General features: G+C 44.0%; 1 protein-coding gene across 7 annotated transcripts in view; it reads left to right on the top strand.

Moving 5' to 3' along the window:
* The first annotated feature begins 6,975 nt into the window (after positions 1-6,975).
* The window catches only part of DPYS (dihydropyrimidinase), a 155,539-nt gene continuing 135,076 nt past the window's right edge, over positions 6,976-27,438 (top strand). For 6 of the 7 annotated variants that reach the window (XR_009516635.1, XM_059995041.1, XM_059995043.1 and 3 more), the window contains exons 1-3: positions 6,976-7,281; positions 21,071-21,229; positions 26,214-26,393. Coding sequence is in view for 6 of the 7 variants with exons in the window: in XM_059995041.1 (XP_059851024.1) it covers positions 7,018-7,281; positions 21,071-21,229; positions 26,214-26,393 (603 nt within the window). In the remaining variant the exon portion in view is untranslated. The remainder of the gene's footprint in view (positions 7,282-21,070; positions 21,230-26,213; positions 26,394-27,438) is intronic. The other variant, XM_059995046.1, reaches the window with a different exon arrangement.

Here is a 27,438-nt window from a genome sequence, read left to right as displayed (position 1 = left end):
GGAAATATTTCCTATCTTGATTGTGGTGGTGGTCACATGACTGCATGTTTCTGTCAGAATTCATGGTACTGTGTACACTTGAAAAGATGGATTTTGCTCTATGTGCTTTACTTTTTTTGTTGTTTGTTTTTTAAAGAAGATGTTGGGGGTAGGAGTTTATTAATTTATTTATTTTTGCTGTGTTGGGTCTTCGTTTCTGTGCGAGGGCTTTCCCGAGTTGTGGCAAGCGGGGGCCACTCTTCATCGCAGTGCGCGGGCCTCTCACTATCGCGGCCTCTCTTGTTGCGGAGCACAGGCTCCAGATGCACAGGCTCAGTAGTTGTGGCTCACGGGCCCAGTTGCTCCGTGGCATGTGGGATCCTCCCAGACCAGGGCTCGAACCCGTGTCCCCTGCATTGGCAGGCAGATTCTCAACCACTGCGCCACCAGGGAAGCCCTATGTGCTTTACTTTTTGTTAAGAATTTAAATATATAAAATGCATATTCAAACCCTCTTTGGTCTACGTAGCAAAGTCCAAGTAATTTTTTTAAATGATTTACTCTTGACTCTTAAAAAAATAAAACTTTATCAAAATGAAATCTCAGAGATGGTGGTTTCTGCACTCTCATGTTCATTGCAGCATTGTTTCTAATAGCCAAGACATAAAAGTGTCCATTAACACATGAATGGATAAAAATGTGGCATATATATATATAGTGTGTGTGTGTGTGTGTGTGTGTGTGTGTGTGTGTGTGTGTATTAATAAACAGAAACTTCAATCAAATAGAGCTGGGAAACGAGAGGAGGAGCTCTCACCTCCATAGCAGAGCCCCGCAGGAATAATGACTCCCCCTCATTCCTGGCAAGGACTCAGCCAATGAAAAGCCATGGACTCTGTTTACTGTAGCCCTCGCAGCTTCTTTTTCCCTCTATTAAAGCCTGCTCCTTCCCTTGCCCTGTGGCTTGCCATGGCTGGAGACCCCAAACTGCAATCCTTTGCTGATCCCAAATAAACCCATCTTTGCTGGAGAAATATCTGGCAGTCTATTTGTTTCAGGTCAACAAATGGAATATTATTCAGAAAAAAAGAAGGAAATCCTGCCATTTGCAACAGCATGGATGGATGGTGAGGATATTATGCTCATAGTGAAATAGGTCAGAGAAAGACAAATACCACATGATCTCACTCACATGTGGAATCTAACAAAACCAGACTCATAGAAACAGAGAACAGATTAGTGATTGTCATGGGCAGGGCTCTAAATGAGTGAAGGTGGTCAAAAGGTACAAACTTCCAATTATAAGATGAATAAGTTCTGGGGACTTAATGTACAGCTTGGTGACTAGAGTTAACAATACTGTGTTGCGTACTTGAAAGTTGCTGAAAGAGTAAATTTTAAATATTCTCACCACACACAGTACACAAAGTTGTAACTATGTGAGGTGATGGATGTGTTAACTCACCTTATTGTGGTAAACGTTTCACAATATATGCATATATCAAATTGTTACATGTACCCCTTAAACTTACACAGTGTTATATGTCAATTACATCTCCATAAAGCTGGAAAAAATTCTTCTCAAGATCAGTAAAATAATTTCATAAGCTTGTGGATCTTACATTTTAAAAAGTGAAACCATTAATAAGAAGAAAATGCTAGAATAGAGAAATGAAACAGTTGGTTTTGCTAAAAATAATATCTAACAAGCACTATGCTATGGGCTTTACATGAATTATCTCATTTAAAGTGTACAGCTCTTAATGGGTTGCTACCACTATTCAAAAAACGAACGACAAAACAAAACAGACAAAAGAAAACAACAAACCCCAAAAAAAAAAAAAGAACCAAGAGGCTTAGAACCATTAAGAAACTTAACCAAAAATCCACAGATGTGGACTTCCCTGGTGGCGCAGAGGTTAAGAATCCGCCTGCCAATGCAGAGGACATGGGTTCAATCCCTGGGCCAGGAACATCCCACATGCTGCAGAGCAACTAAGCCCACGCACCACAACTACTGAGCCCACGCACCACAACTACTGAAGCCTGCGTGCTCTAGGGCCTGCATGCCGCAACTTCTGAGCCCGCGTGCTGCAACTACTGAAGCCCACACACCTAGAGCCCGTGCTCCACAGCAAGAGAAGCCACCGCAATGAGAAGCCCATGCACTGCAACGAAGAGTAGCCCCGACACAGCAACGAAAACCCAACACAGCCAAAAAAAAAAAAAAAAAAAAGAATCCACAGATGATAGGTGATAAAACCAGAGCTCAAATCTGGCTCCAAAGTACAAGCTTTTTAATTTTACTTTATTACCTTCTTTCTAATCAAGAGGGCACTTCCTCTGTTTCCTTAAGTATTACTTTACTGCTGAAATATATTTTGCTAGGAAAGTTCAAAAGAACTTGGAAACCGTGGCACAGTACGAATGAGGTCAAGGGGCAAGAGAGTTTCTGGAAGCATACGTTAGTGCTGCTGACAGGGCAGAAGAAACCTCTGAGCCGAGCCTGGTGCTCCTAGGCCATCCCTTGAGAAAGCAGCATCTTTTTGTTCAAGGGGGACAATGATAGGCACTGTCATAGGCTGAGTTACGGGGTCCGAAGATACCCAGATATCTTTCTAGTCCCTGGGACCTGGGAATGTTACCTTACATGGCAAAAGGGACTTTGCAGATGTGGCAAAGTTAAGGATTTATGAAGAGATCATCCTGGATTATCTAGGTGGCATGTCCTGAAAGTTTTCCCCCAAGGCAGGTCAGTATTGGTATGTTAGATCTGGACTCACTAAATTTGTTAATTTGTTACAGGATGGAGCACTTTTTTTAAACCCTCATGACATTAGTTATCTGAGCAAACACATAGACCAGCTCCCCAATATTTAGATAACAATCTGAAGCAGCTTTGCAGCCCCATGTCAGAAGTGCTAGAGGTATAAAGCGTGATGGATGTAGGAGCTCATTCTGGGATTATGCTCATCCATTTACGTAACCTGAGGTCCAAATGCAGCCAGGATTTGAACCTGGCTTTAGAGTTTGGACTCACATAATGCGTAAATTACAGGTTCCAGAGTGAAAGGCTTACCTCCAGCGTTTACTGTTAGGTGACCTTGAGCAGGTCATTTCACCTCAAAAGGCTCATCTGTTAAACAGGGAAATAGTATTTAGCTCAAAGCGGTGTTGTGGAGGACGAAGTAAAGTAAGGCATGTGAAGCATTTGGCCCAGTACTGACTTGATTCAAGTACTCAATAAACCTTAGCTCCCGCTGCTGGTATTGTTATTCAGGGCTATTATTTCCTCGTTCTGCCTGGGAGGTTCAGGGAAGACTGCCCTCTGGAGTTGTGCAGTGGCCAGCTTTCTCTCTCTGGTCCTACAGAGACCACTTCCGGCTGCCAGAGAGAAAGATGTTGTCCCTGCTCATGAACGAAAGGTCCCACCGAGCTTCATCCCCCAATGACCTACATCTGGATTTACACTCTGTGCTTGCCACCCTTTCCAAGCACGTCCCCTCTGCCTCAGTGGAGGGACCAGAAATAAAAGAGCCCCAAATCTAGAAGGCAAGTCCTTCTTGGTCTCCAGTCCACTTATCTAGACCTGAGAAGAGTTTAACTCTAGGACTATGCCAGGCACTCTGTGGATGGGCGTCTTGTCCCTGTTCACAGAATCACAAGACTTTTAAAAGTGCAAAGGCTGGGTTTTACAAGCTCTTGTCAACTTAGCTCCTCGTTTTTCAGTTGAGATAAGAGGCCCTAAGAGTAAGTGCCTTGCCCGGACTCACAGCAGAAGTTTTGCATCAGAGCCGGGATTAGACTCCTAATTCTCATCCATGCTGCCTACCCGCCTCTTCTATTGCTGATTCAGGTATAACCTCATCCCAGCGAGGGCCAGAGGACTGGGCCTGCCCACGGCCCCCAGCTGGGGCGTATTGGAGACGCCCGGCCCTGCCGCCTCTCTCCTTGCTCCCTCTGGCTCACACACCCTCGTTGTCTGCTCTTTCTGCCTCACGGACAGCTTTTCCTCCAGGGGAAACAATACCCTGAAATCCCCTCATAGCCACAGGGGCCTAGAGTAGGAGTAGGGGTGTGTTTGGAGAGTAGGGAAAGCAAACTCAGTGACTCCAGGGCTGCGGAGGACTTAAATACACCTGGGCCTGGTGGATTTGTTTCCCCAAAACCCTGAGCCGCTCAGTGAAGGAAGTTACCCTTTTCTGCTCTGCCTTTCTATCCCTTTACACCATCAGTCAGGGCTGGGAAGGCCTTCCTTTCGAATTGCTCTCACCTACACTTCAAAGTAGGTATGTTTCTGTGGGTTAAGCTTTCACAACCTTTGTAGGCCTCCTTTAAAAAGAGTCCTCTAGGGCTTCCCTGATGGCTCAGTGGTTGAGAGCCCGCCTGCCAATGCAGGGGACACGGGTTCATGCCCCAGTCCGGGAAGATCCTACATGCCGCAGAGCGGCTGGGCCCGTGAGCCATGGCTGCTGAGCCTGCGCGTCCGGAGCCTGTGCTCCGCAACGGGAGAGGCCACAGTAGTGAGAGGCCCTCGTACCGGAAAAAAAAAAAAAAAAAAGAGTCCTCTAAGGAGTAATGGGTCCTCAGACACACTTTGGTATGTTAGTCAATCAAACTGATTCTTTCTCCAGCAAGGAGAAGGCAAAACAGCAGGAGTCTTGCTTCCTGCCTCCAGTGCCAAGATCATCGTGTCTGGGATTACTTGTTTCACGCCCACTGAGGGCGCGTGTGTCTAGGTACAGAGGTGGCTGAGTAGGGCAGAGTAAAGGGAGGTGAGGGGTTTCTGAGGACAAGCTTCCCCTCTGAGCACGTTTGCTCGCCTCCCACCCGGCAAGCTGGTGGATGACATCCGGCATCTAGACATGCCTGGCGTCTGGACAGTGGTGGCCAGAGAGGGGGAAGACACCTTCTGCGAAGCTAGCTTTTCTCCTTAAACTTACCCAACACTCTCTTCTGTGCGGTCAGTGAATCTCGATGAGCTATTTCCTCCTGCTTCAGTGACATTCTACAAATCCCCTTTTCTGATCAAGTTTGAGTTAAACGTGGAGAGTTTACGCTGCATTGTGTTACAGGGCTTTTTGTGATATAAAGTGTCTGAGATTAAAAAAACCTTTGAAATCATCATCTGAGCTTCAGAAAGGATGTCACAGCCACCCTGAGACCCAGTCTTACTTTCCTAGAGGGCTGTTATGTGTGGAGCTCGGCGGAGTTGCATATGTATTAGTATTCTTTTCACCTTTACGCAATGGTCTTTTGACAACAATTGCATAACCTTCCTGGGCTTCTTGTTCCTGGCTTGACAGCCAAATCTATGGCACTTTATTGATGTTTCCTAATTTTTAATCATTTTGAGGTTTGTGTGATCTGAGACTTGAGGAAATTTGATAATAATAACACCTTGCATTCCACTATTAAAAATGTCATCACTCCGAGGTCACATGTGACCACCTACTCCCCAAACTCGAAGTACCTTCCCATCCTCTGTCAGTTGACGGTTGAAAATGACAAAAGAACCAAAGTAAACCAGCTGAAGCAAACACTGGAGAGTCTGAAAGAGGGGACATCAGGCATGGTTGGTTTCAGGAGCACCAACGGTGTCATGAGAACGCAGTCCCTCTCCATCTCTCCTTCCTGTTCTCTGTGTTGGCTCTGTTCACAGGACTATTCCCTTGTTGTCTTTTACTCCCTCCAGGATTCAAGTCCAGCAGGAAAGAGAAAGCTCTTCATCTGCTCAACCTAACACAAGTTAGCATCAGCTCTCACTGAGCACGGTTAGTCTTCTTGGGACCCGTGTCATCCCTGAACACATCACCGTGGCCGTGAGGACTTCCTGCTGTGACTGGCAGTGCTTAGATAAGCAGATCGGTCCCAGAGCCGGAGGTCCCATCAGTTCCACCGAGGTGAGTGTTCTGAGAATGCACGGGGAGGATTTCCTGCCAGAGAAACTCCAGTGACTGTTGGCAGAATGAGGATGAGAATAGACGATGGAACAGCACACGTCCCCCACACTCCCCACCCTTCCTATGGCATTCGATCTTGGTGCTCCTGAAACCCCGCACTGCTGTCGTCCCTCACGCAGGGCTCCCCGAGCTCCCTTCTCTCTCACTGCTCTGTCTACTCTTCATCCTTCTCCCCTGGGAGGAAAGGGGTGGTCCACAACTGTCCAACCCTATCCCCTCAGCTTAACCACGTGGAGGTCACACTCAACTTGCCATCACCTTCTCTGTGCCTTTATCCAGCCTGTTCCCTCGCCCAGAACATCATCCCTCTTCCCAGCCCTTATCTCTCCATGTCCATGTCCTCTTTGTCCTAGTTCAAATACCTCTTTGTGAATCTTCCATATCTGATTTCCTTCAAGGCAGAAATAAACTCCCACTTTCTTCTAAACTCGTATCTTTAGCCTCTCTCGAAGGCAGAATTTTCTGGTTTATATATTGTTATCCATTGAAATATGTATGTGTGTCACTGTTGGCTCTTAGCTCCTTGAGGACGAGAATGTCATTTATCTTTGCTCCTCGCACAGTTAAGAATATTTAAAAGGAAATCCAGATCAAGTGGTTCTTCGGGGCGTGGGTGTTTTCATTGTTGCTGGTGGTGTCTGTCTGTCTGTCTCCCTCCCTTCCTCTCTCTCTCTGCCTGTCTCTCTGCGTTTTGGTACAGACACACTCTTTATAAAGGGAAGAAATGAGGTAGATTTTTTCCCCAAAGTGCCTTTTCTTAGAAAGGAAAACAAACGTCCCTCGTCTTTAAAACTACCTCCACGACTTTTCCCTTCCAATGACTGGAAGGGAAAAATCTCGGTGTACATCTAGGGTCTGGACGTACACCTGGATTCAGGGCGTCAGAACTTTCAGGTCTGAAGCCCGCTGACCTCGGGGTCCGCCCCAGCCTTTCACGCAGGCCCAGCCCCCCGGGGGTGGAGCCTCTCCTCCCCCGCCCCCTCGCAGCGGGTCCTTGATAAACCCGGAGCCCGGCCCGGGCGTCCTCCCTGTGCCCCCGGAAGGAGGGCGGCCCGCAGCGCGTGCGACGCTCGCCATGGCGGCGCCGTCGCGACTCCTGATACGCGGGGGGCGCGTGGTCAACGACGACTCCTCGCAGGTGGCCGACGTGCTGGTGGAGGACGGCGTGGTGCGGGCGCTGGGGCGCGACCTGCTGCCGCCCGGGGACGCGCCGGCCGGGCTGCGGGTCCTAGACGCCGCCGGCAAGCTGGTCTTGCCCGGCGGCATCGACACGCACACGCACATGCAGTTCCCCTTCATGGGCTCGCGGTCCGTGGACGACTTCTACCAGGGCACCAAGGTACACGCCTCGCCGCGCCCTGCACGCCGGGACGCCCGCCGAGCCCTCGGCCGCCTCTGAGGCTGCGCCCCCGGGGCCTGGCTGGGCGGGCTCGGGCCGCGCGGGGGTTTGAGGGGGCGTGAGCGAGCCGCGGAGGGTCAAGGCGCCCACGCTGAGCTTCCTTCTTCTAGGTGGCCCTCCTCGGTGGCATCAGCCAAAGCCGCCCCCTTCTCTCTTTGGGTAATTGGCAGGTTTATGGCAGCCTATTCCCGCACCCTCGTTTCTCTGCACCCCTCCCCCAGAACCTCTCTTTTTCACTGGGTGTTCTGTGGAAGTCCACAAGGCCTCCATAAAATCGATAGACTCTTTTAAGTCGACACTCCCAGCCGTTTGTCCCCATCATCCATCCCCAGCCCAAACCGAGTGAAAAATCCACTCACCTAGAAGTTACTGGCGTCACTCACACGTTGGCAGTGCGCGGAGGGTGATAGTGAAGAGCCCACGCGTCCACAGTCTTTGCCTCCACCCCCCAGCCGAAAAAGTACGACGTGGACAAGGGTTTCCAAGAGAACTGTTGCAGAAATGGTCTCCCAGCACTCACACTTGACCTGTCCCCACCACTTCTCCGACGTGCTTGCCCCAGGGACATTAAACACAGACCCTGATTCTTGCTGTTTGAGCACCTGCATCTTTACTGATGGTGTAGGAGGATCAGATCACAGGTCCCCAGGTGAGGGAGGCTTGGGTTTCTCTAGACACAAAGGCTTGGAGGCTCAGTCTATGAACAGAACCTTAAACGGATCTTCAGAGCTCCCGAAACCAAAGGAGATGCACAGGGCAGCCTTACAGGAACATAAAGTTAAAACTGCCCGCAGCACTTTGGCTGGAGCCAAACCTACACCCTCCTTGAGGCTTGCGTTTGGGGAGGTGGTGGGAGAAACGGCTCCTTGCAAAGTGGAAGTATCGATATCCTTAAGGTCTAAGCTGTCACTCACGGATGCGCGGGTTTTTCCTGGTGGGCCACGCCCTGGTGTGTGTGAAACAGATCGGTCTGTTTAGTGCAGGTACAGGCTGCAAACACTTTCAGAGCAGTTTTGAGGATATATCCGTTACCCAACCGATTTCTAACAGTTTCACTCTCCCTACACCTCTCTCCCTCCACGTTCCCCAGTCCTCTAGGATAGACCAGAATGTTTCACACAAAAAAGAACCATCTGACCCAGAGAGAGGGGTCTGGGGCAGGCTGCTGGCGCCAATATTTGCAAAGCGTCCTCCTAGTTACTAATTATCAACCTTTACCATCAGGACAATGGTCAAAGTCGTTTGTAGGAAGGATTGTTATCTGTTGTGAAGAGTATTCATTTTTCTCTCTTGCTAAAACGTGAAATTTGCTAAATTTCAATGTATTTATGTCGACATTTAAAATACGTTTTTTAGATATCCAAGCTATACACGATTATAGACAATTGGAAAAAAATAATAAGAAAGTAGAAAGAGGAAAAGTATTACCCATAATTCCCACTCAGTGACAACCAGTGTTTCGGTGTATTGTCTTTATGGTTTTCATGTGCTTTATTTTACATAATTGAGGTTGTATTGTGCATGTGTGTATGAATGTGTGTACCTGTATTATAAAAGTTTTGTAACCTGTTGTATTCAGTTATAGTACATGCACTTTCTGTTATCACAGACTCGTCATTCACTAAGTGCATTGCTGATGGCAGGGGACCTGCTGCTGTGGCTGACCATCAGTCAGCAGGCCCACTAGCATTATTCCCCCTCATTATTTCCCTTTCTCTGATCAGGGTTCTAGATCAGAAACAGCCAAGAAGCGGGGTTAGAGTGTTGCCAGGGCAGGACATTCCTTCTCATTCTCAAGCTTATCTGTGCGTGCCCCAAGACCCTGGGAGGGGGTTCTTAGTTTTCTATCTGTTCTTGGCCATTCTGGGATTCCAGTGTGGAGAGATTTACGATTCCATACTTAGAAGGCAGGCTTTTGTAGCGTATTATGTATAGTCTGTTCTCACCATCTGAAAGAACTTACCAGTTGATTCTCTAGGCGTTTCTGTACTTAAAGGTTGTCAAAACATTAAAGGAAAACATGTTTTTCATGAGCTTAGGATCACAAGCAGAAAATGATATGGTCCGAGATAAGGTCAAAGATTTAGCAAAGACTAAATTCACGTGGAACATGAAACAGTACTCACAAAAGGGCAAAGTTGCAAAAGTCTACTGCAGAATTGGTTGGTTGAATCCCAGGACATCCCCATGCCACAAACAGATGAGGCTCCGTAAAATGGAACCAGCCAGGTAAATACAGATAGACATGAGCGTTAAAGTATTGGCCTGAGTTCTGAAAGAAGGGCATTGTGGAGTTCTTTTGTCCTCTTTTCTAGAGTCTTCACGATAATTCCCAAGGCAATGTTGATGGAGTTTCTGGTTTGGGGAAACAGGGACACAGAAGTCTTTTGTAAATGCTCCTCATAAGATGAAAAGCATCTTATGAATACTGTTAAGTAACATTTACTTTATCAAGTCCGTGCTATGTACTAGACACTGTGCTAAGCTGTGCATTGTCTTCCAACCATCCCAGGTGCCATTGTCTACTCTTTGCAGTTGAAGAAACTGAAACTTAAGTCACTTGCCCAAGGTCGCACACCTGGTAAGTGGCAGAGTGGCTCTTCAAATTCAGGACTGCCTGCCATCCCTAGAGCTCTTACCTACTAGGTTCTCTTCCTTTCTGAAATGATGATTGAAAAAAAGTCTAATGTTTAGATTCGTCAGAATGGCAGTAGGTAGATGAAAAAGCTATGAATGTAAGGTGTGTGTTACTGTGAGATGTCTTTTGTCAAAGACAGAGCAAAGTCATCTTTCAGAAATACACTAGCCCTTCTTTACCTTCCCAACACTGTAGGCAGTTAAGTTTGTCAAAATAAATACACATCTCACCGTGTGGGTTTGTGAGACATTTATACATGCATTTATAGCCACATCATCCCTAAGGCTACAGAAATGGGTACCTTAAGTACGGAAAGCTATAAAGTAAGAACGATATATCATGCTTTCAGGAGATGGGCCCCAAAAGGTTAGACCAACAGCTGTGTGCTTCCTGCAAGCATAATGCTAACCATTTATAATATCTGACAAACACAAGGGATACTATTTGTGGTGTTCTATGTATTGATCACTAGATTGTGATGGACCCCAGTTTTAAAAATGAAATATAGTTCAACCAAAGGTTACATATTTTGGAAATCTAATTCATGTCAGAGGTAGGTTTAAAGCTTATAATTGATTTATTAATTACAGGTAAAAGCTTTCCATCTGATGTAAGTAATGGAAATAGCATTCTGCTTTAAAGAAATCATATTTCATTTTGTTGGTCTAGACTAGATGTACAGTGGTCTTCCAGTAATTCAGTATCCATCGTGAAAGACAATGGGATTTTTTTATTCAAATGGGTATTGAAAATGAGATAAACTTGAAGGAAATATGACTTTGCTTTTACTACATCCTGTGATAAGAGAATGAATTAAAAGAACTTGGCCAGTCTTCAAATATATGTATTTGTATTCAGACATAGATACAGCTTGGAGTGGGTGGACTCACATTAAAAACCTGACAGCATCAGTAGCTGGCAAAAGGATCTTTTTTTTTTTTTTAATTGAGAAAATGCAGAACACTTTTTTTGTGAAGGACAAAAAGTCCTCAAAATTATCAAGAGAGAAGATTATACTTTGCTCTGGAACATTTTGGTAAAATGCCATGGAGGTGATTACTTACAATAAGTCAGTGGAAGGTATATGATTAAGCACATATTTATGGCTGTATTTATAGAGCTTCCTCACCTGGTAGAAGAGCTGTGATTCAGAGAGCTTGGTTACAAACCAAATCCCTTTTTCCGTTTCTTGCTGGAGCTCCAGGATGGTTTTCAGAAGCTGTGCTTGCTGACTGCATGACCTTGGGCAAGTCACTTCCTCTACTGGTATTGTCAGCATTTCCATATCTGTAAAACAAGGCAATAGTTAGAACATCTCGGATTAAATTTTTTTTTAAGTAATGAAAAATACATATATTTATCATTCAGGAAAATGCTGGAGCATTATATTCACTTATCATACATAGTTGAATGAAGACACTGCTTTTTTTTTAAAAAAAAAAAAGGAAAATACAGAAGAGTATAAAGAAAAATAATATCTAAATCATCTATAATTTCAACATTTTGCTTTTAACATTTTCCTTTCAGATTTTTCTTTTTGGGGGCACGTATAAACATTTTTCCTTCTACTAAATGGTGCATACACTTTGGAATCAGCCTTGTTCGTTAAACCTTTCACCCACGGCCTTCACTGCTGTCGGAGAACGTGATTTCTGTGGCCTGTTGACTTCTCCGAGGCTGAGTCCCAGATCTTTCTCTCTGGTCTTGTATCTCTTCCGCGTCAGGCTTCCATTTCTGCCCATCTGACAATGAATGTCCCACAGGCGCCTCAAACTTCAGGTGCCCAAGTTTATCCTTCTCTTCAAGTGCTCGACCCATTTTTCATCCTGTTTCCCCAACTGTTAACAGCTCCACTCCCATCTTGTTCGTGTTGGACATTTTGGTGGCTTCCAGCTTTTTTGGCTTGTGCATAACAATGTTGTGACGTAATTTATCACTCAGATTCCTCATGATTGACGTAGAAATCACCTCTCAGGGTGCAATGCCTGGGCCAGTGAGTGTTCGATCCATCCTAAAGGAGTCTAACGCATACATCCAGATTGCCCTTCAATTTATGCCCCCCTCCCAGCAATACATGCTAATTCCCATCTCACTGCGTCCTAGCTAATTGTGGATATTTACTTTTTAAAAATCTATGCAAATTTAGTAGGAAAAACATAGAATTTCTTAATGTTTTTAAACAAGCATTTCTTTAATTGCTTGTAAGGCTGAGCTTTGAACATTCTTGTGTTAATAAGTTCCATGTTCCAGCTGTAAGAGTATATAATTCTGTGATTTCCTTCAGTGGCTATTTACTGATTACAAAGTTACTCTTTGCACTAATCAGAGGAAGAAAATAAAACCATCTCAAAGATTAATTTGAAACCACTTGATACTAAATAGGGCTTTGGCCCTATTGAAGGTAGTGTGTGTTAGGAATCCTTTCACTGAATTTTACAGAATCTGGGACTTGCCTTCTTTCAGTTTTCATACTTGAGTTTTGCATGCTTTCCACTTCCACTGCTTGTTTTCTCCCTCACTTATCTGGACTGCATGCCTTCAGTGTCTGACAGAGGTGGTCAGGATTCAAGGTTTCCTTGACGTTGCTGTCGGGAAAGAAAAATTTTTCCTCTAACCTCTTATGTTTAGTTTTTGGGGGCCCACAAATTAAACTGACAAAAGACAGATTCACAAGAGAAAAGACAGATTTTTAAAATTCATGTACATTCAGTGCAAGTTCACAGAAAAATGTGCTTCAAGGAGGCGGTTAGAATTTGGGACTTCTTTATCACCTTAACAAGGGAAGGGGAGGGGAAGAAGGGCACCTATGGAAAAACAAATGACTTTTAGGAAAGACCAGTGGGTTCTTAGGGGAATAGCTGGAGATACGATAGTTCATGACGAGGTCTGTTTAGGTGCAGTGCAGGCTTCTAGTCTCAGGTGGTAAGAGTCATCTTCCTGGAGAGGCATTTATGACAATTCAGTTCTTTTGAAAAGCTCTGCTTTTAGGCAGGTAAGGGAGTTCAGGAAAAAAAGCCTATTCTCAAATGCCTGCAGCTCAAAATGATTTTTATGCCACAGTGGCACATTCTGGACCTTGTCACTGCCGTCTAATATGGAATAACCTTAAGCCAAGGAATTTTCAAGTTGATAGTTACGTTCCATGAATTCAGTCAACAAATCGTTCTTGGAAACCCACCGCGTGCCAGGCATTATGGTTCGGGTTATAGAGATGCAAACTGTGGTCTTTGCTCGCAATGGCAGACAGACTGGAGGTATATGGGGTTCTAATTTATCTTGGCTTTAATAATAAATTATATACAGTGGACTTTTGGACTTGTAGACTTAACTTGGACAATTTGTGACTATTTTTGAGTAAACAGGTTTTGACCTGGCGTTTTCCCTTGTGCTTGGTCACCATTCCTAATTGCTGGCATCGCTGGGCTGCATTTCCAATAAGTGAGCCTCTGCCACTCCCCAGAGCCTTCTCCTCAACACCGTCTTGTGCTTTTATTCAGATGTCACGTAACAGTTGAGGGAGGACACTGCAATTTTTCTGTTATGTTTCATTGCATCTAATAGAGGAATTTCACGTTATAGTGATAGTCATGAGTTCCTGAGCCCTGAGGATCTGTTCACACGTAAAAGCTTAAAATAAAACAAACCATAGTCTTTTCTTAAAAACAGGAAATTATTGGAGGCATAGATGTAGAAATAGACTGTAATTCTGTTTTGTTAAAAGTCCTGGTTAACGCTGATTAGGTAATGGGCCTGGGACAAAACTGAGCGTTCAGCTTTCAAGTGTGCTCAGAGTCTACATTCTACAGTAACATTTTCATAGAAGGATTTTAGAAACCACACAGCCAGATGAAAGTTCCCTAGACCATGCCAGTGTGCAGCCACGGTTAAGAGTCACTGGACTAGGTAGAGAGGGGACAGGGAGAGAAGAGTATGGGTGACTCGTCTCTCTGAGGTGGAAAGGAACTCAGATCGTGCAGGGCTTTATGGGCTGTGTAATAATTGTTTTCTTCATCCTGAGAGCAGAGGGAAGTCAATAACAGCTTGGAAGTGGCCCAGATTAGCTGGTCTAGTCTAGTCAGAAGATGAGGGTGGCACAGGGCAACGGAGGTGCAGATGCAGGAAGTATGGAGACTCATGGAGTATGTAGGGGAGGGGATAGGTTGCTGATGGATTGGATTTGGGGATGTAGGGAAGGGAACAGGTAGACGTCAAGGGTGCCTCTTGAGTCTGTGGTTTGCACAGTGGGATGGGTGACGGTGTGATTAATGTTTCACATTTGGGGCGGCAAGGAGTGTGGGAGGCACTGTGGGGGACATCTTTACAAAGCTGGATATGCTTCTAGAGTTGGAACGTGAACTGGGATCATGAAGTTTGTTTTCATAAGTCTTAGTGACTATGAGAAATCTGAAAATTCAGCCACTTGTTTTTCTCCCTAAGGCTCAAAGGTACTGCTGGATTTCTTTTTGTGTTATTTGGGTCGAGCAGGTCCTCTGATAAATTTTAGTGAAACAAAGTTACTTGTTTGTTCTAGGATGAGCTTAGAAATGAAAATTCAGTGACACCATAAAAGGAAAGAAAATCTTTGGGATGCTTTCAATAATGATTTACAACCTAATACAGTCTTAAATAAAATCTTGTGTTCTGTCATATTATGACCCCACTTTTGGTTAAGAGTTTATCCCAATTTATGTTCTATCACGTTTCCACCTAAGACAGCACATGCTCTTTTCCTCTCAAGAGAAGGTTTTAGATAGATTGGAAGATTTTCAAGGGAGAACAGCCAAAGTAATTAGGAGCCGAAAGAACTGATTTATGAGCCAAGATTAGAAAAGGCAAACGCATTTTGTTTGGCTGACTGACAAATAAAGGAGAAGTCAATCAGCAATAAATACAAAGGAAACAATTAGGTTTTGTATAAGAATATGAAAGAAATTTTCACCCTTTACTGGTTCCCCCTCCCGTAAACTCTCTTCATTCTTCAGACGTTGACCCTGGTGAACATTTTGTGAAGTGGATCTAGAAGCATCTGATGTTAAAAGCAATTCAATGAATACTGAAAATATCCAAGGTGGGCTAGGAATGAGGTGTTCGGATGAGTTGGTTTGCTGGATAAAGTTAATTATCCCATGGCTAACAAGTGTGTGAAGGCCAAGAAGCACTAATATGGGCCTTTCCTTGTAATAACTCTTAGGGGCGCATTATTTCAATGGCAGTTGTCGCAGTGATGAACATCACGTGAGCTTAATACAGTTGCGTCTCATTTGTGAATTTATAATTTGATGGGACTTGTTTTGTCTTGGTATGGCTTTGGGTTTCCTGAATGCTTGATTCATTTTACCAACCTCTGCCTTTCTCCAAGTAATGATTCACTGATGACCCGGGGCAACAGGCTGGAAGTCAGATCACACTAAGTGGAAGATCGGATAAGGGGGAATGGCCTGCCTAGGGTTGAGGCCCAGAGTAGGCTGAATGTAAGAGCTCCTGCTCAAAGCTGTGTCCTCCTCCATGTTCCCAGTGAGAATTCACCAGCCGTGTGACCCTGGAGAGTCATTTGACCTCTCTGAGCCTCAGTATCCTCAACTGTAAAATAAGAAAAGCAATTTCTACCTCTCGGGACCATAGCAAGGCTTCATTCAATGAGCTAATGTGTGTAAGATGCTTCACCCAGGACTGGGCATTTGAACAAGCTCTTCTTTCAAGAGGCAGATACTTCCCGGGAGGGGCAGGTCTCCTTCACAAACCTCCTGGTGTCCCCTCTAATTGGGATTACAGAACTGCAGCTCTGGCACGTGGCTCCCCGGATCCAGTGGAAAGAAGGGAACATTTCAGACCTTGAAGTAATAGTCAGGGGTTTGAGATAACTTTGGGCAGCCAAGGGACCCTGGGTAACCAGAGAGAACCGAAGAGGCAGGAGGAAGAAAGAGGTTCAAAGGAGACTGGGGCGCTGACAGTGCCCGACCACTGTTTGCCAGGTCCCAGGGTAGCAGCCAGGATCCCTGCGGCAGGTGGATGGATAAAGCCCCAGGGGTTTGGAAAAAGACAGGTTCCGTTATCAATCCACTGCCTAGCATTGGCCCAGGCTGTCCTGTCCCAGGCACTATAGTTTTTCTAGATCTGTTCCCGTTTTGGGGTGAGAAGAAGGAGGAAATTAGGGAGGAGAAACAGAACGAGAAGAAACCAAAGAAGACGAGTGGCTGCTCCTTTTCTGTTCATTAGGGAGACAGAGCGTCTGGGATAAACCCTTATTTATGGGCTTTTAAATGATAGCCCCAGTAATTTCAATTTGCTGTAGTTAAAAAAAAAAAAAAGTGGCCATTTGACCATCACATCTTCAGTCTCATAAGAGGCCCATCGAAGTTGAGCTACTTAATTTATATGGCATGTACATGCGTACCTGGATTTGTATCACATATATGTAAAATCTTTATTTTTTCTTCTTTTGAAAGTTAGGCTTTGTTATAGAAAATGTAGCAACTATTGAAGAGAAAATGTAACTAGAGGAAAATTAAAAGGATCTGTAATCACTCCACCCAGAAACAGCCAGTGGCTCAGACCTGTTTTGTTTTCTTGCTAAGGGTTGGTATGTTCTGGAGCATGTCGCCGTGGCTTCTCTCTCTCTGGTTATTTCCCCTGACCTTGGGACCCCTCTGGCATCCTCTGCAAGGTGACTGCCACGTCCTTCTCCTGCGTTTGAGTGTTCGTCAGCATCAGGGCTGCGTTTCTCTGTCTGTAAACACACAGAGTGGACATGTGCCCGAGCACCTCATGCTCAGGGTGTCCACGGAATTCATGCTCCCTCCAAAGACCAGATCGGCTGCCCTCCTCTGGCCCCTCATCTGCCACCTCTCAGTCACTGCAGTCAAAATCAGCTCCTGGACTCCCGTCACCCCCGCAGACAGCCAGCCACTGCCTTGCCTTCTTCTGGGAACCATTGCTTCACACATCCCAGTCATCTGTTTTTAAAGTACAGTTGGTTTACGGTAGTACGTTGGTTTCAGGTGTACAGCACAGTGAGTCAGTGTTTTTGCAGATTATACTCCATTATAGGCTATTACAAGATAATGGGTATAATTCCCTGGGCTGTACAGTGTATCCTTGTTGCTTATCTGTTCTATACATAGTTGTTTGTATCTCTTAATCCCATACTTCTAATTTGTCCCTCCCCATCTTCCTTCTCTCCTTTGATAACCACAAGTTTGTGTTCTCTACCTGTGAGTCTGTTTCTCTTTTGCGTGTACATTCTGCCCTTTACCACTCTTCTGCTGATGCTTCCTCACAGACCCTTTTCTCAGAGTTTCCCCCCTGCTGTCAACTGTTACTGAAAGCACTGGCTCTGGAGCCCAATGACCTGGGTCCAGTCTTGCCTTTGTTATTCTCTAGCTGTGAGATGTGGGGAGTTACTTCACGGTGCTGTTCTCAGTTTCCTCAACTCTAAAAAGGAGTTAACAGTGCGACCTGCTGCAGAGCTCATGAGATGGTGAAAGCACTTAGAACATCAGTATAGTTCCTGGCACATAATAAGCACTCACTACAAGTTAGATACTATTACCCTTATTGGCAACTGCACATTTATGTCCTAATGCTAATTCAAATCCCAGCTTCCTCTGAATTCCCAGGAGTCTTTTCCTCTTCTAGGGAGCTTATCAATTTTAACTTCCCTTTAGCAATTCCTATATCACATTTACTATGGAAGTGTACTTGCTACCTATTAATACCATCTGATTATTTTATTACAGTTGTTTGTGCCTGTTTCTGTCTCCCCCTCTAGACAGTCTGATTATTTGTGTGTGTCTGATTATTAGTGTGTCACATGGTGGAGTGACCAGGTGAACCACTGGGGGGTCCAGTTTCTTCCATTTAGTCCCTTAGTCCTTGCTCTGTACAAGATCAAGAAATGGGCAGATCAAGAAATGGGCAGTGTCAAAACACAAAACACAAAAAACACAAGAAAGAGGTGATGTCGGTTGCTTCCTGGAAGTCAGAATTGGAGGGAAGACTTTTCATTGCATTGTGTGTAACAGCCCACTCACTCCCTGTAATGGCTTACTTGGGTAGACAGTTTTTTGGTAATAATTTTATTAAGATGTAATTGATATACAATACCAGTTAGCCATTTAGAGTGTACAGTTTAACGTTCTTTCGTATGTTCACAGAGCTGTGCAACCATCACCACAATCAATTTTGGAACATTTTTATCTCCCCAGAAAGAAGCCCATACCCTTTAGATAGCACCCCAACTTTCCCCAAGCCCCCTGGCTCCAGGCAACCACTATTCTACTTACTGTCTCTATGGATTTATCTCTTCTGGACATTTCATATAAACGGAATCATATGATATGTGATCTTTTGTGACTGGATTCTTTCACTTAGCATCATGTTTTCAAGGTTCATCCAAGTTGTAGCAAGTGCATCAGAACCTCATTCCTTTGTATGGCCAAATAGTACTCCATTGTATGAATATACCACGTTTTGTTTATCCATTCATCAGTAGATGGGCATTCGGGTTGTTGCCACTTTTTGATTATTATGGATAATGCTGCTCTGAATATTTGTGTACAAGTTTTTGTGTGGACATGTTTTCATTTCTTTTGGGTATATACTTAGGAGTGGAATTGATGGGTCCTATGATTGGAATTGATGGGTCCTATGGTAACTCTATGAGGAACTGCCAAACTATTTTCCACAGTGGCTGCATCATTTTATTTATATTTCTACCAGCACTGTATTTAGTTTCCCCACATCCTGCATGTGATAGACATTTAATATGGAAAGAATTGCTCTTTAAGCTTGATTTTCTAGTTCAGTAGACACTAAAAAAGTACTTTCTTCCAACACTTTAATTAACAGCACTATTAGAAAAATGCCCTTCAGCCTCCAGGGGTACCTGTGAGAAGACATTTTAGAAGGAAGAAAGTGAGAAGGTTAATCTGCATTCAAATAAAAATATAGAGCCTAAGGAATTTTTTCTGGCATTGTCATTATACCAATAGGGATTTCTTAAGAAATGCAAATATGTATTGTTTTGCCATGCATAAGGCAATTGTTATCTAAAGATAAGGTACAGGATCCTGTATAAATAGTGAGATTTTTGAGAGCAAAAAGAGTTGGAGTGGGACCAAGTGACTTAAGGAAAAATAAAAATCCATTGCAGTAAGCAAGAACAAGGAGATAGAATGGAGCTAATGTGGCAGCTGGGACCTTGGGAGCACTCGGCATGTCTGGGGGGCCGTTAGTGGGGGGGGGAGGGTGACAGGGGTGCAGACCTGGGAGGGAAGCTGGTGGCACTCCCTTCTTTGTTGTAACATGACCATGTTTCTGGTGGTGAGATGAGTCAATGTATGAAAAGCGGGGAAATGCCTGATTCTAAAGCAGTGGTGCAGAGGCTCATCACTCCTTGTGGGCTGAAGCCTATGAAGCGCTTACCATGAGTCAGACACGGTATTAAGCACTTTATATACGTCACCCCAATTCAATCCTCCCAACAGCCCTATGGTTCAGGTACAATTACTGTCCTCACTTTACAGGTTAGGAATCAAAGGCTCACAGAGGTTAAGAAATTGCTGTCTACACTCGCATGTTCATTGCAGGATTATTCACAATAGTCTAGATATAGATAAGTTAACATGTCCATCTGTGAATGAGTGGATAAAGGAAATATGGTGTATGTCTACACTGGAATATTATCCAGAAAGAGGGAAGTCCTGCCATTTGTGACAAAGTGGATGGACCTTGAGGACATTGTGCTAAGTGAAATAAGTCAGACAGAGAAACACAGATATTATATGATCTCACTGATATGTGGAATCTAAAAAAGCCAGACTCAGAGAAACCAAGAGTAGAATGGTGGTTGCCAGGGGCTGGGGACGGGGCGCATGGGGGGAATGGGGAGCTGTTGATCAAAGGACACAGCCTTCCAGTTACAAGATGAATAAGTTCTGGGGATCAAATGTGCAGAATGTACAGAACAATACTGTACAAGGAAAGAAGGAAGGAACGAATTAAGGAAGGAAGGGAAGGAGGAAGGATGGAAGGAAGGAAGGAAGGAGGGAAGGAAGTGGTTAAGGAATTGCTCAGAGTACCATAGCTGACAAGTGCTGAATCTGAGCTGTGCCCTGGAACCAATAAGCCTCTTTGGTCGGCGCCCTTAACCAGTGCACTAGTATATCCCTGCCTGTGTTTTTTTTTTTTTCACCTACATTGTCTGAACACAGCAGTTAAAAACACATTTAACCATCTTTTAATCTTAGTTTAAATAAAATCAAAGTCAGTAATTAGTCAATGATTTAATAACTTAATAGTTTTTAATCCAGTTGTAGTGTAACATAGTGTAATATGCCAGGGGAAATAGCAGCTTCGAGGCAGATCGTGCAAGGCCTTGTAGATCATGTTAAAAAGATTCCATGCTATTCCAGGGGCAGTGAGAAGCATTCAGTTTTAAGTCTTGGAGTCAAGGGGTCACGTCTGTGCTTTGGAATTTCCCCCTAATTGCAAAAAGGGGTTTGCGTTGGAGGAAGTAAGAGCAAAACTGGGGACATAAAGATCAAGCTGAGGGGTGACGTTAAGACCAGAGCATTGGAGATGGATTAGAGGGGACAGTTGAGAATTAAGGAAAGATTAAGGAGTCACCAGTTGGTTGTGGGGAATGAGGGTCAGGTGGGAATCACGTGAGTCTCCCAGGATTCTGTGTGGAACACAGTGTAGTTAGAGATACAGTTCACCAAGATTGATTCTAATGAGGTGGATTGTGCAATGATGTTTTCTTGAGAAGAAAAATGTTTGAATCTTCTCCGTTTTTCCATTTTGGTTTTACTTTACAGCCTTCACTATTTTCTTTGGTCAAAGCCGTTTTCATTTCATCAGACGTGTCATTCTTTTTGCAGAAGCAATTCCAGCTCTTTTAATACTTCAGACTTTAATTTATGGAACATCTATTCATGTCTCTCTAGATCTCTTAAACAGGCAGCATCTTTGTGCAATTTCCCGGACCCATCAAGTTTGCCCAAGTGCTTGCGAATGCCTGTTGTTCAAGGGGATAAATGACTCAGCTAGAAAACTGATGGCTAACCTGTTGAAACTCTTCTGTGATTGCAGGCTGCCCTGGCAGGCGGCACCACCATGATCATTGATTTTGCCATTCCTCACAAAGGCCACTCCCTCATCGAGGCCTTCGAGACCTGGCGAAGCTGGGCTGATCCCAAAGTCTGCTGTGACTACAGCCTTCATGTGGCGGTGACATGGTGGAGCGAGCAGGTGAACCACTGGGGGGTCCAGTTTCTTCCATTTAGTCCTTTAGTCCTTGTTCTGTGCAAAGGTCAAGGAACAGGCAATGTCAAAACGTAAGCAACTGGTGATGTTGGTGGCTTCCTGGAAGTCAGAGTTGGAGGGAAGACTTTTCACTGCATACTCTTTTGTACCGTTTGAATTTTAAATCATGTGAGGTATTATCAACTTAGAAAACTAAAAAAAAAGTTAAGGCGTATGAAAGCGGTAGGATAAATCCGTTATACTCATTCACAAAAGACTTTCCTAATACTTAATTCATGAATTGTAAATACTTTAAATGTAATTTTTTTTAAGTACTGGACTTCTCAACTTAACAATACAGGACACTTTTAAGCAGTGTTTTCCCACAGATCGAAACTTTAGTTACAAATGTTTTTAATATCTGCGAAAAAACCAAGGAAGGGACAGACTGGGAATGTGTTCAAGGCCTTCTCCTAGCTGTGCACTAACCTGGTGCTCTGCTAACATCAACACCTGGTCAAGGCATTTCAAAACAGCTTACACAACCTTCCGTATCTGCTAATGATTTAGGTCATGGCAGAAATGATAACATGATTCAGACAGAAAAGACAGTTTTGAGAGACGTTAAAATATGTTTATTTTTTTTCCCGTGAAAACATGTATGTGTACTTTGGAAGGAACTTTGACTTGTGGTTTAAATCAATAACATGTTTTTCCACATTGAACTTAATTCAGAACTCGTTTTGCCAGAAAGGGCTCATGGGATGACTTTATTTGAAGTTACCATGTAACTTATGTCCCTCCTTCCTCCCAAAATTTGGACTGTAGACACCAAGTTAATATAAAACAAGTAATCAGTCTTTAACAGATAGTTCAGCAAACGTAATAGCAAGGTTTATAGTCCAGAGAAAAAGTTAATTTTTCCCCAGAAACGCCATTCTAAATGAGGCATCTGATCTCTTTCGTGCTTTTAGGGTCTTCCTACCTTCCTACCTTCCTTCTTCCCTCCCTCCCTCCCGTCCTTCCTCTCTATCTCCCTTCCTCCTTTCCCTTCTCCCTTCCTCCTTTCCTCCCTCTCTTGTTTTATAAGATAGAGCAAAGGTGAAGATGTTTGCCCTTACCAGTGTTCCTCACACTTTAATATGCAAATGATTACCTGGTGAATATTGTTAAAACACAGATTATGTTCAGTAAGTGTATTAGTTTGCTAGGGCTGCTGCAACAAAGAACTACAAACTGGGTGGCTGAAACAGCAGAAGTGTACTGTCTCACAGTTCCGGAGGCTAAAAGTCTGAGATCAAGGTGTTGGCAGTGTTGATTCCTTCCGAGGGCTGTAAGGAAGAATCTCTTTCATGCCTCTCACCAGCTTCTGGTGGTTTCCTGACAATCTCTGGTATTCTTTGATTTGAAGGAGCATCACCTGAATTTCTGCCATCATCTTTACATGATGTTCTCTGTGTGTGTGTGTGTGTGTCTGTGTCTAAATTTCCCCTTTTAACAAAGACACCAATCTTATTGGATTATGGTCCACCCTGCTGACCTCATCTTAATTACATCTGCAATGCCCTTATTTCCAAATGTTGACCTGAAACAAACAGACTGCTGGGTATTTCTCCAGCAAAGATGGGTTAATTTGGGATCAGCAGAGAATTGCAGTTCAGGGTCTGCAAGCTTGGCGAGCCACGTGCAAGTCCCCGCAGGGCAAGGGAAGGAGCAGGCTTTCCTCGAGGGGGAAAGGAAGCTGGGGGGGCTGTAGTAAACAAAGAGTCCGTGACGTTTCATTGGCTGAGTCCTTGCCAAGAAAGGAGTCTTTTTTTTTTTTTTCCCTGTGTTGACATGCAGGTGTGAGAGCTCCCCCTTCTGGTCTCCCGACATCCGCTTAATTGAGGTTTCTATTTATTAATTTTTTACACAAGCGAGGTCACATTTGGTACTGGGGGTTAGGACTTCAACATATGAATCTGGGGGGGACACAGTCAACCCATCGCAGTAGGTCTGGGGCAGGGCCTGAGATTCTGCATTTCTAACAAGCTCCCAGGTGATGCTGATGGTGCGAGAGCAATACAGTCTAGTGAGACTTACCCATGGATATGGATGTGGGTGACAGGGATGTTTAACGAGGCCACCTTCAGAAAGGCTCTTCTACTCAGGGAGTAATAGGTATTTCATCTGAGCAATGCAGATCATAACTCCCTTTGGGAACTCCATCGTGTGAATATTCCAACAACGTTTAAAGCAATTTTTTTCTGACTATAAAAGTAATAGACTCATGGTAGAAAATATGAACTTATAAAGAAGCTTAAAAAAATGAGGCACACTATCGCAAGTCCTGCCCTTGCTGTCGTCGCTTAATGGATCTTGGAACCCATTCCATCATTTCAGTGATGCCATTCTCAGCATTTTGGTGTTTGCCGTTCCTTTTCATGCATTTATTCATCCAACAAAAAGCTACTGAGTGGCCACTATGGACCAGGCACTATTCTAGGATATAGCAATGGACAAACTGTACAAAGGCCCTGCTCTTACGGGGTGGAAATTCTAGAGGAGGAGGCAGGCCATCAACAGGTAACTATATTATATGCCAGGTGATAAAGCGCTATGGAGGAAAGTAAGGAAAATTAGTAAAGGAATAAATAGTGGTGGAAGTGAGTAACTTAACATGTGATATTGTCATTTTTAAAACTTTGCTGATTCAGTAGGGAAAAATTGCGTTGTTTTATTTTGTACTTTTTTTTAAATAAATTTATTTGTTTATTTATGGTTGCGTTGGGTCTTTGTTGCTACACGCGGGCTTTCTCTACTTCTGGTGAGCGGGGGCTACTCTTCATTGCTGTGTGTGGGCTTCTCATTGCAGTGGCTTCTCCTGTTGTGGAGCACAGACTCTAGGCACGTGGGCTTCGGTAGTTGTGGCTCGCAGGCTCAGTAGTTGTGGCTCGTGGGCTCTAGAGCACAGGCTCAGCAGTTGTGGCGCACGGGCTTAGTTGCTCTGTGGCATGTGGGATCTTCCCGGATCGAACCCATGTCCCCCGCATTGGCAGGTGGATTCCTAACCACTGTGCCACCAGGGAAGTCCCTATTTTATACTTTTTAATCAGTAGGAAAGTTAACATTTTTTCCATGTTTATTAGTCATTTGTATTTACTGTTTGAACTGTAACATTTTTTTACCTAGAATGTTAGGGTTTTTCTTATCAAGTAGAAAAAGCAATAACTCTTTTTAAATTTTTTATTAACTAAGAGCTATAATCCTGTCTGTTATATATTTTTATGTTTTGTCGTATATTTCTGTTTTATATTTTATGTTATATATATGTATGTGTGTGTGTGGTTTTTTTTTTTAACATGTAGAAATTCAAGCAATTTTATTTGATTGTCTTCTGACTTTTCCTTTGAAGTTTTTAGTCTTTGTTGAGACTAGAATTGGACCTGCAAGGGCAATTACTAAGCTAGTTTTGATCTTAACTTGTCCCTTACCGTTGGTGTGATGTTGCGATTTATAATAAGAAATGCATATCTGGTCTCCGTCCCTATTTCTGGCACAGAGCTCCTAAAACCCTTGGAATTTCCTAAGTGATGACAGCAACAAAGGTGTCTTTTATTATGGTAAAGAGGTGATTTTTAGACCCCACCTGAAGATGGGGACCGATTGCCCCAGGAGCCAACTGTATTATTAGAGGGTTGAAAATTTCAGTCCCACCCAGCTGACCTGGAGGGGAGGGGAGAGGGGCTGGAGGCTGGATCAGTCGCCAGTGGCCAATGCTTTAATCAGTCATGACTGTGTAATTGAGCCTCCGCCACAACCTAAAAGGATAGGATTTGGAGAGCTTCCAGGATGCTGGGCAATTGGAGATTTGGGGAGAGTGGTGCTCTCAGAGAGGGCATTCAAGCCCCATGCCCTTTCCCCATTCCTTGCCCTAGGACATACCTCTTCCATCCAGATGTTCATCTATATCCTTTATTGTATCCTTTTATCATAAGCTGGTGATCCAGTAAGTAAAATGTTTCTCTGAGTTCTGTGAACCGCTTTAGCAAATTAATTGAATCCGAGGAGGGGGTTGTGGGAAGCTCTCACTTATAGCCAGTTGGTCAGAAGTGCAGGTGACAACCTGGACACCCCATAGCACTGAACCCTTAACTTGCGGAACACAGTGCAGTGTACCTGGTGCAGGTAGATAGTGTGAAAATTGAGTTTAATTGTGGGATACCCCCCAGCTGGTGTCTGGAGAGCCGCTTGGTGAGGGTGGGGAACCTCCCCACCTCCACACATCGGAATCGGTGATCAGAACCTTTTAGTTGGCAACCCAGAAGGCTCCTGAGGCTTCTGACAGGTCCAGAGTCACTCAACTCCCAGGAGCTGCCAGTGGCTCAGTCTGCATCTTCCACTACCTGCATCTCTGAACTCATCCTGTAGGTTTCAGATTTGACCCCAAACCCTTACTTCACATTAGCTCTGATTCCTTCTAGAGACAAAATTGCCTCTGTTGCTGCCAGTGGCTTCGTTTTCATGTTCTAGAATAATTTCTTCTCATCAGGAGATAGATGCTGAGAATTTCATAAAGTTTAACAGTGAAGTATTTGGGGGAAATACTATTAACTGTTTCATGATTTAAAGTATTGTAGGGACTTACTTCCCTGGTGGTCCAATGGCTAAGACTCTGCACTCCCAATGCAGGGAGCCTGGGTTCGATCCCTGGTCAGGGAACTAGATCCCACATGCCGCAACTAAAGATCCCGCCTGCCGCAACTAAGACCCAGAGCAGCCAAAATAAATAAATAACGTTTAAAAATAAAAGTATCGTAACAACAGCAATTCATCAGATGAAATGAGGTCTAACCTAGGGGAAAGATCAAGACCTTCATTACATTTTTCTGGAGTCCAACTGATGTCCTTATTTTACTTCACTTTCTTCTGAATGCAAGAATTTGGAGAATGCTGATATTATCTTTAAATTAAAGAGTGACATTCTGCTGTGGGTTTTGTGCCCTTTTAGGTTAAAGAAGAAATGAAAATCCTTACCCAGGATAAAGGTGTGAACTCCTTCAAGGTGTTTATGGCCTATAGAGATCTGTACATGCTGAGAGATGTGGAGCTGTACAAGGTCTTCTCCTGGTGCAAGGAAATTGGAGCCATTGCTGAAGTTCATGCAGAAAATGGAGACCTAATTGCAGAGGTAAGTAACTGCCTTCCAGAGCTTCCACAGAAATGAAAATGGCCATAACTTAAGGTGAGGACGACTGGCCCCAGGTAGGTAAATTCCTTTAATGGATTGGAAGAAAGGAAATTCAGAAACTGATTTTATGTGGCTTGGAAACGCTTGACTTGAATTACTTGCTGTCCGGCTCTGAGTTTTTTGCAGGTGGCATATGTATTGGAATGAGGAGTTCCCTTTTTCAGATCAGTTATTAGATCTCAGACAAGGTTTATTCTAAAAACACAAATATTTTTCTTTGTGTCCCCAGCATTTTTTTTTTTTTTTTTTAGGTAGCTCAAGCTGCTGGTTCAAAATGCCAAAGTGTGGACATCGGTGAAATCTGATGACTAAAGCAGTGCATTAGGTAGCTGTTTAAAGCCCCATTCTTTTCAGAAACTGGGTATTAAAATGTGCTGCGGAGGAATCTAGATGATATTTCTCATGTTAATTCTGTTATTAATGCCCAAAGGTACACCATCTGCAAGATTTAAAGAGCTGTCTCTTACCCTTTATATTAGCTGATCTTTCTGTCTCCCTGGGCTCAGTTCCCATTAAAGTCAGTGAGATGGAGGCCCCGTGGCCAGGATGGGGGGTGGGCGGTGGGCAGGGGGGTTGATAAGAGGAAAACGTGAGCTGTAAGCTCAAACACACCAGGTTTAAACTGGACTCTTCCGCCTCCTAGCTGTGTGACACCAGGTGAGTCATTTTGACACTCTGAGTCTTGACTTCTGGACTTTTTTGTAAGGAAGGAATAACCCTTTTGGAGAGAGGAAATACTGGTCTAATATCACTCCGTGGATCGGGGAAGAAGGCAATGAAGAGAATGAATCAGTAAAACATAGAACTAACTACGTAATCGCATGAGTCGCTTCATCAAGGATATAATATGGGGGACTAGAATACTTTGTTTTATTGTATTTTGTTCTGAACCAATAAAAAGTCTTAAATATGGACACTACTTTTCAAAGACTGTGATTAGAACAGACCTCATATCTTTGTCACCTTTTCAATCAAAATAATTTGA

Source organism: Delphinus delphis, chromosome 17, assembly GCF_949987515.2.
Source record: "Delphinus delphis chromosome 17, mDelDel1.2, whole genome shotgun sequence".
NCBI lineage: Eukaryota > Metazoa > Chordata > Mammalia > Artiodactyla > Delphinidae > Delphinus > Delphinus delphis.
This window is presented reverse-complemented; position numbering and strand designations above follow the sequence as displayed.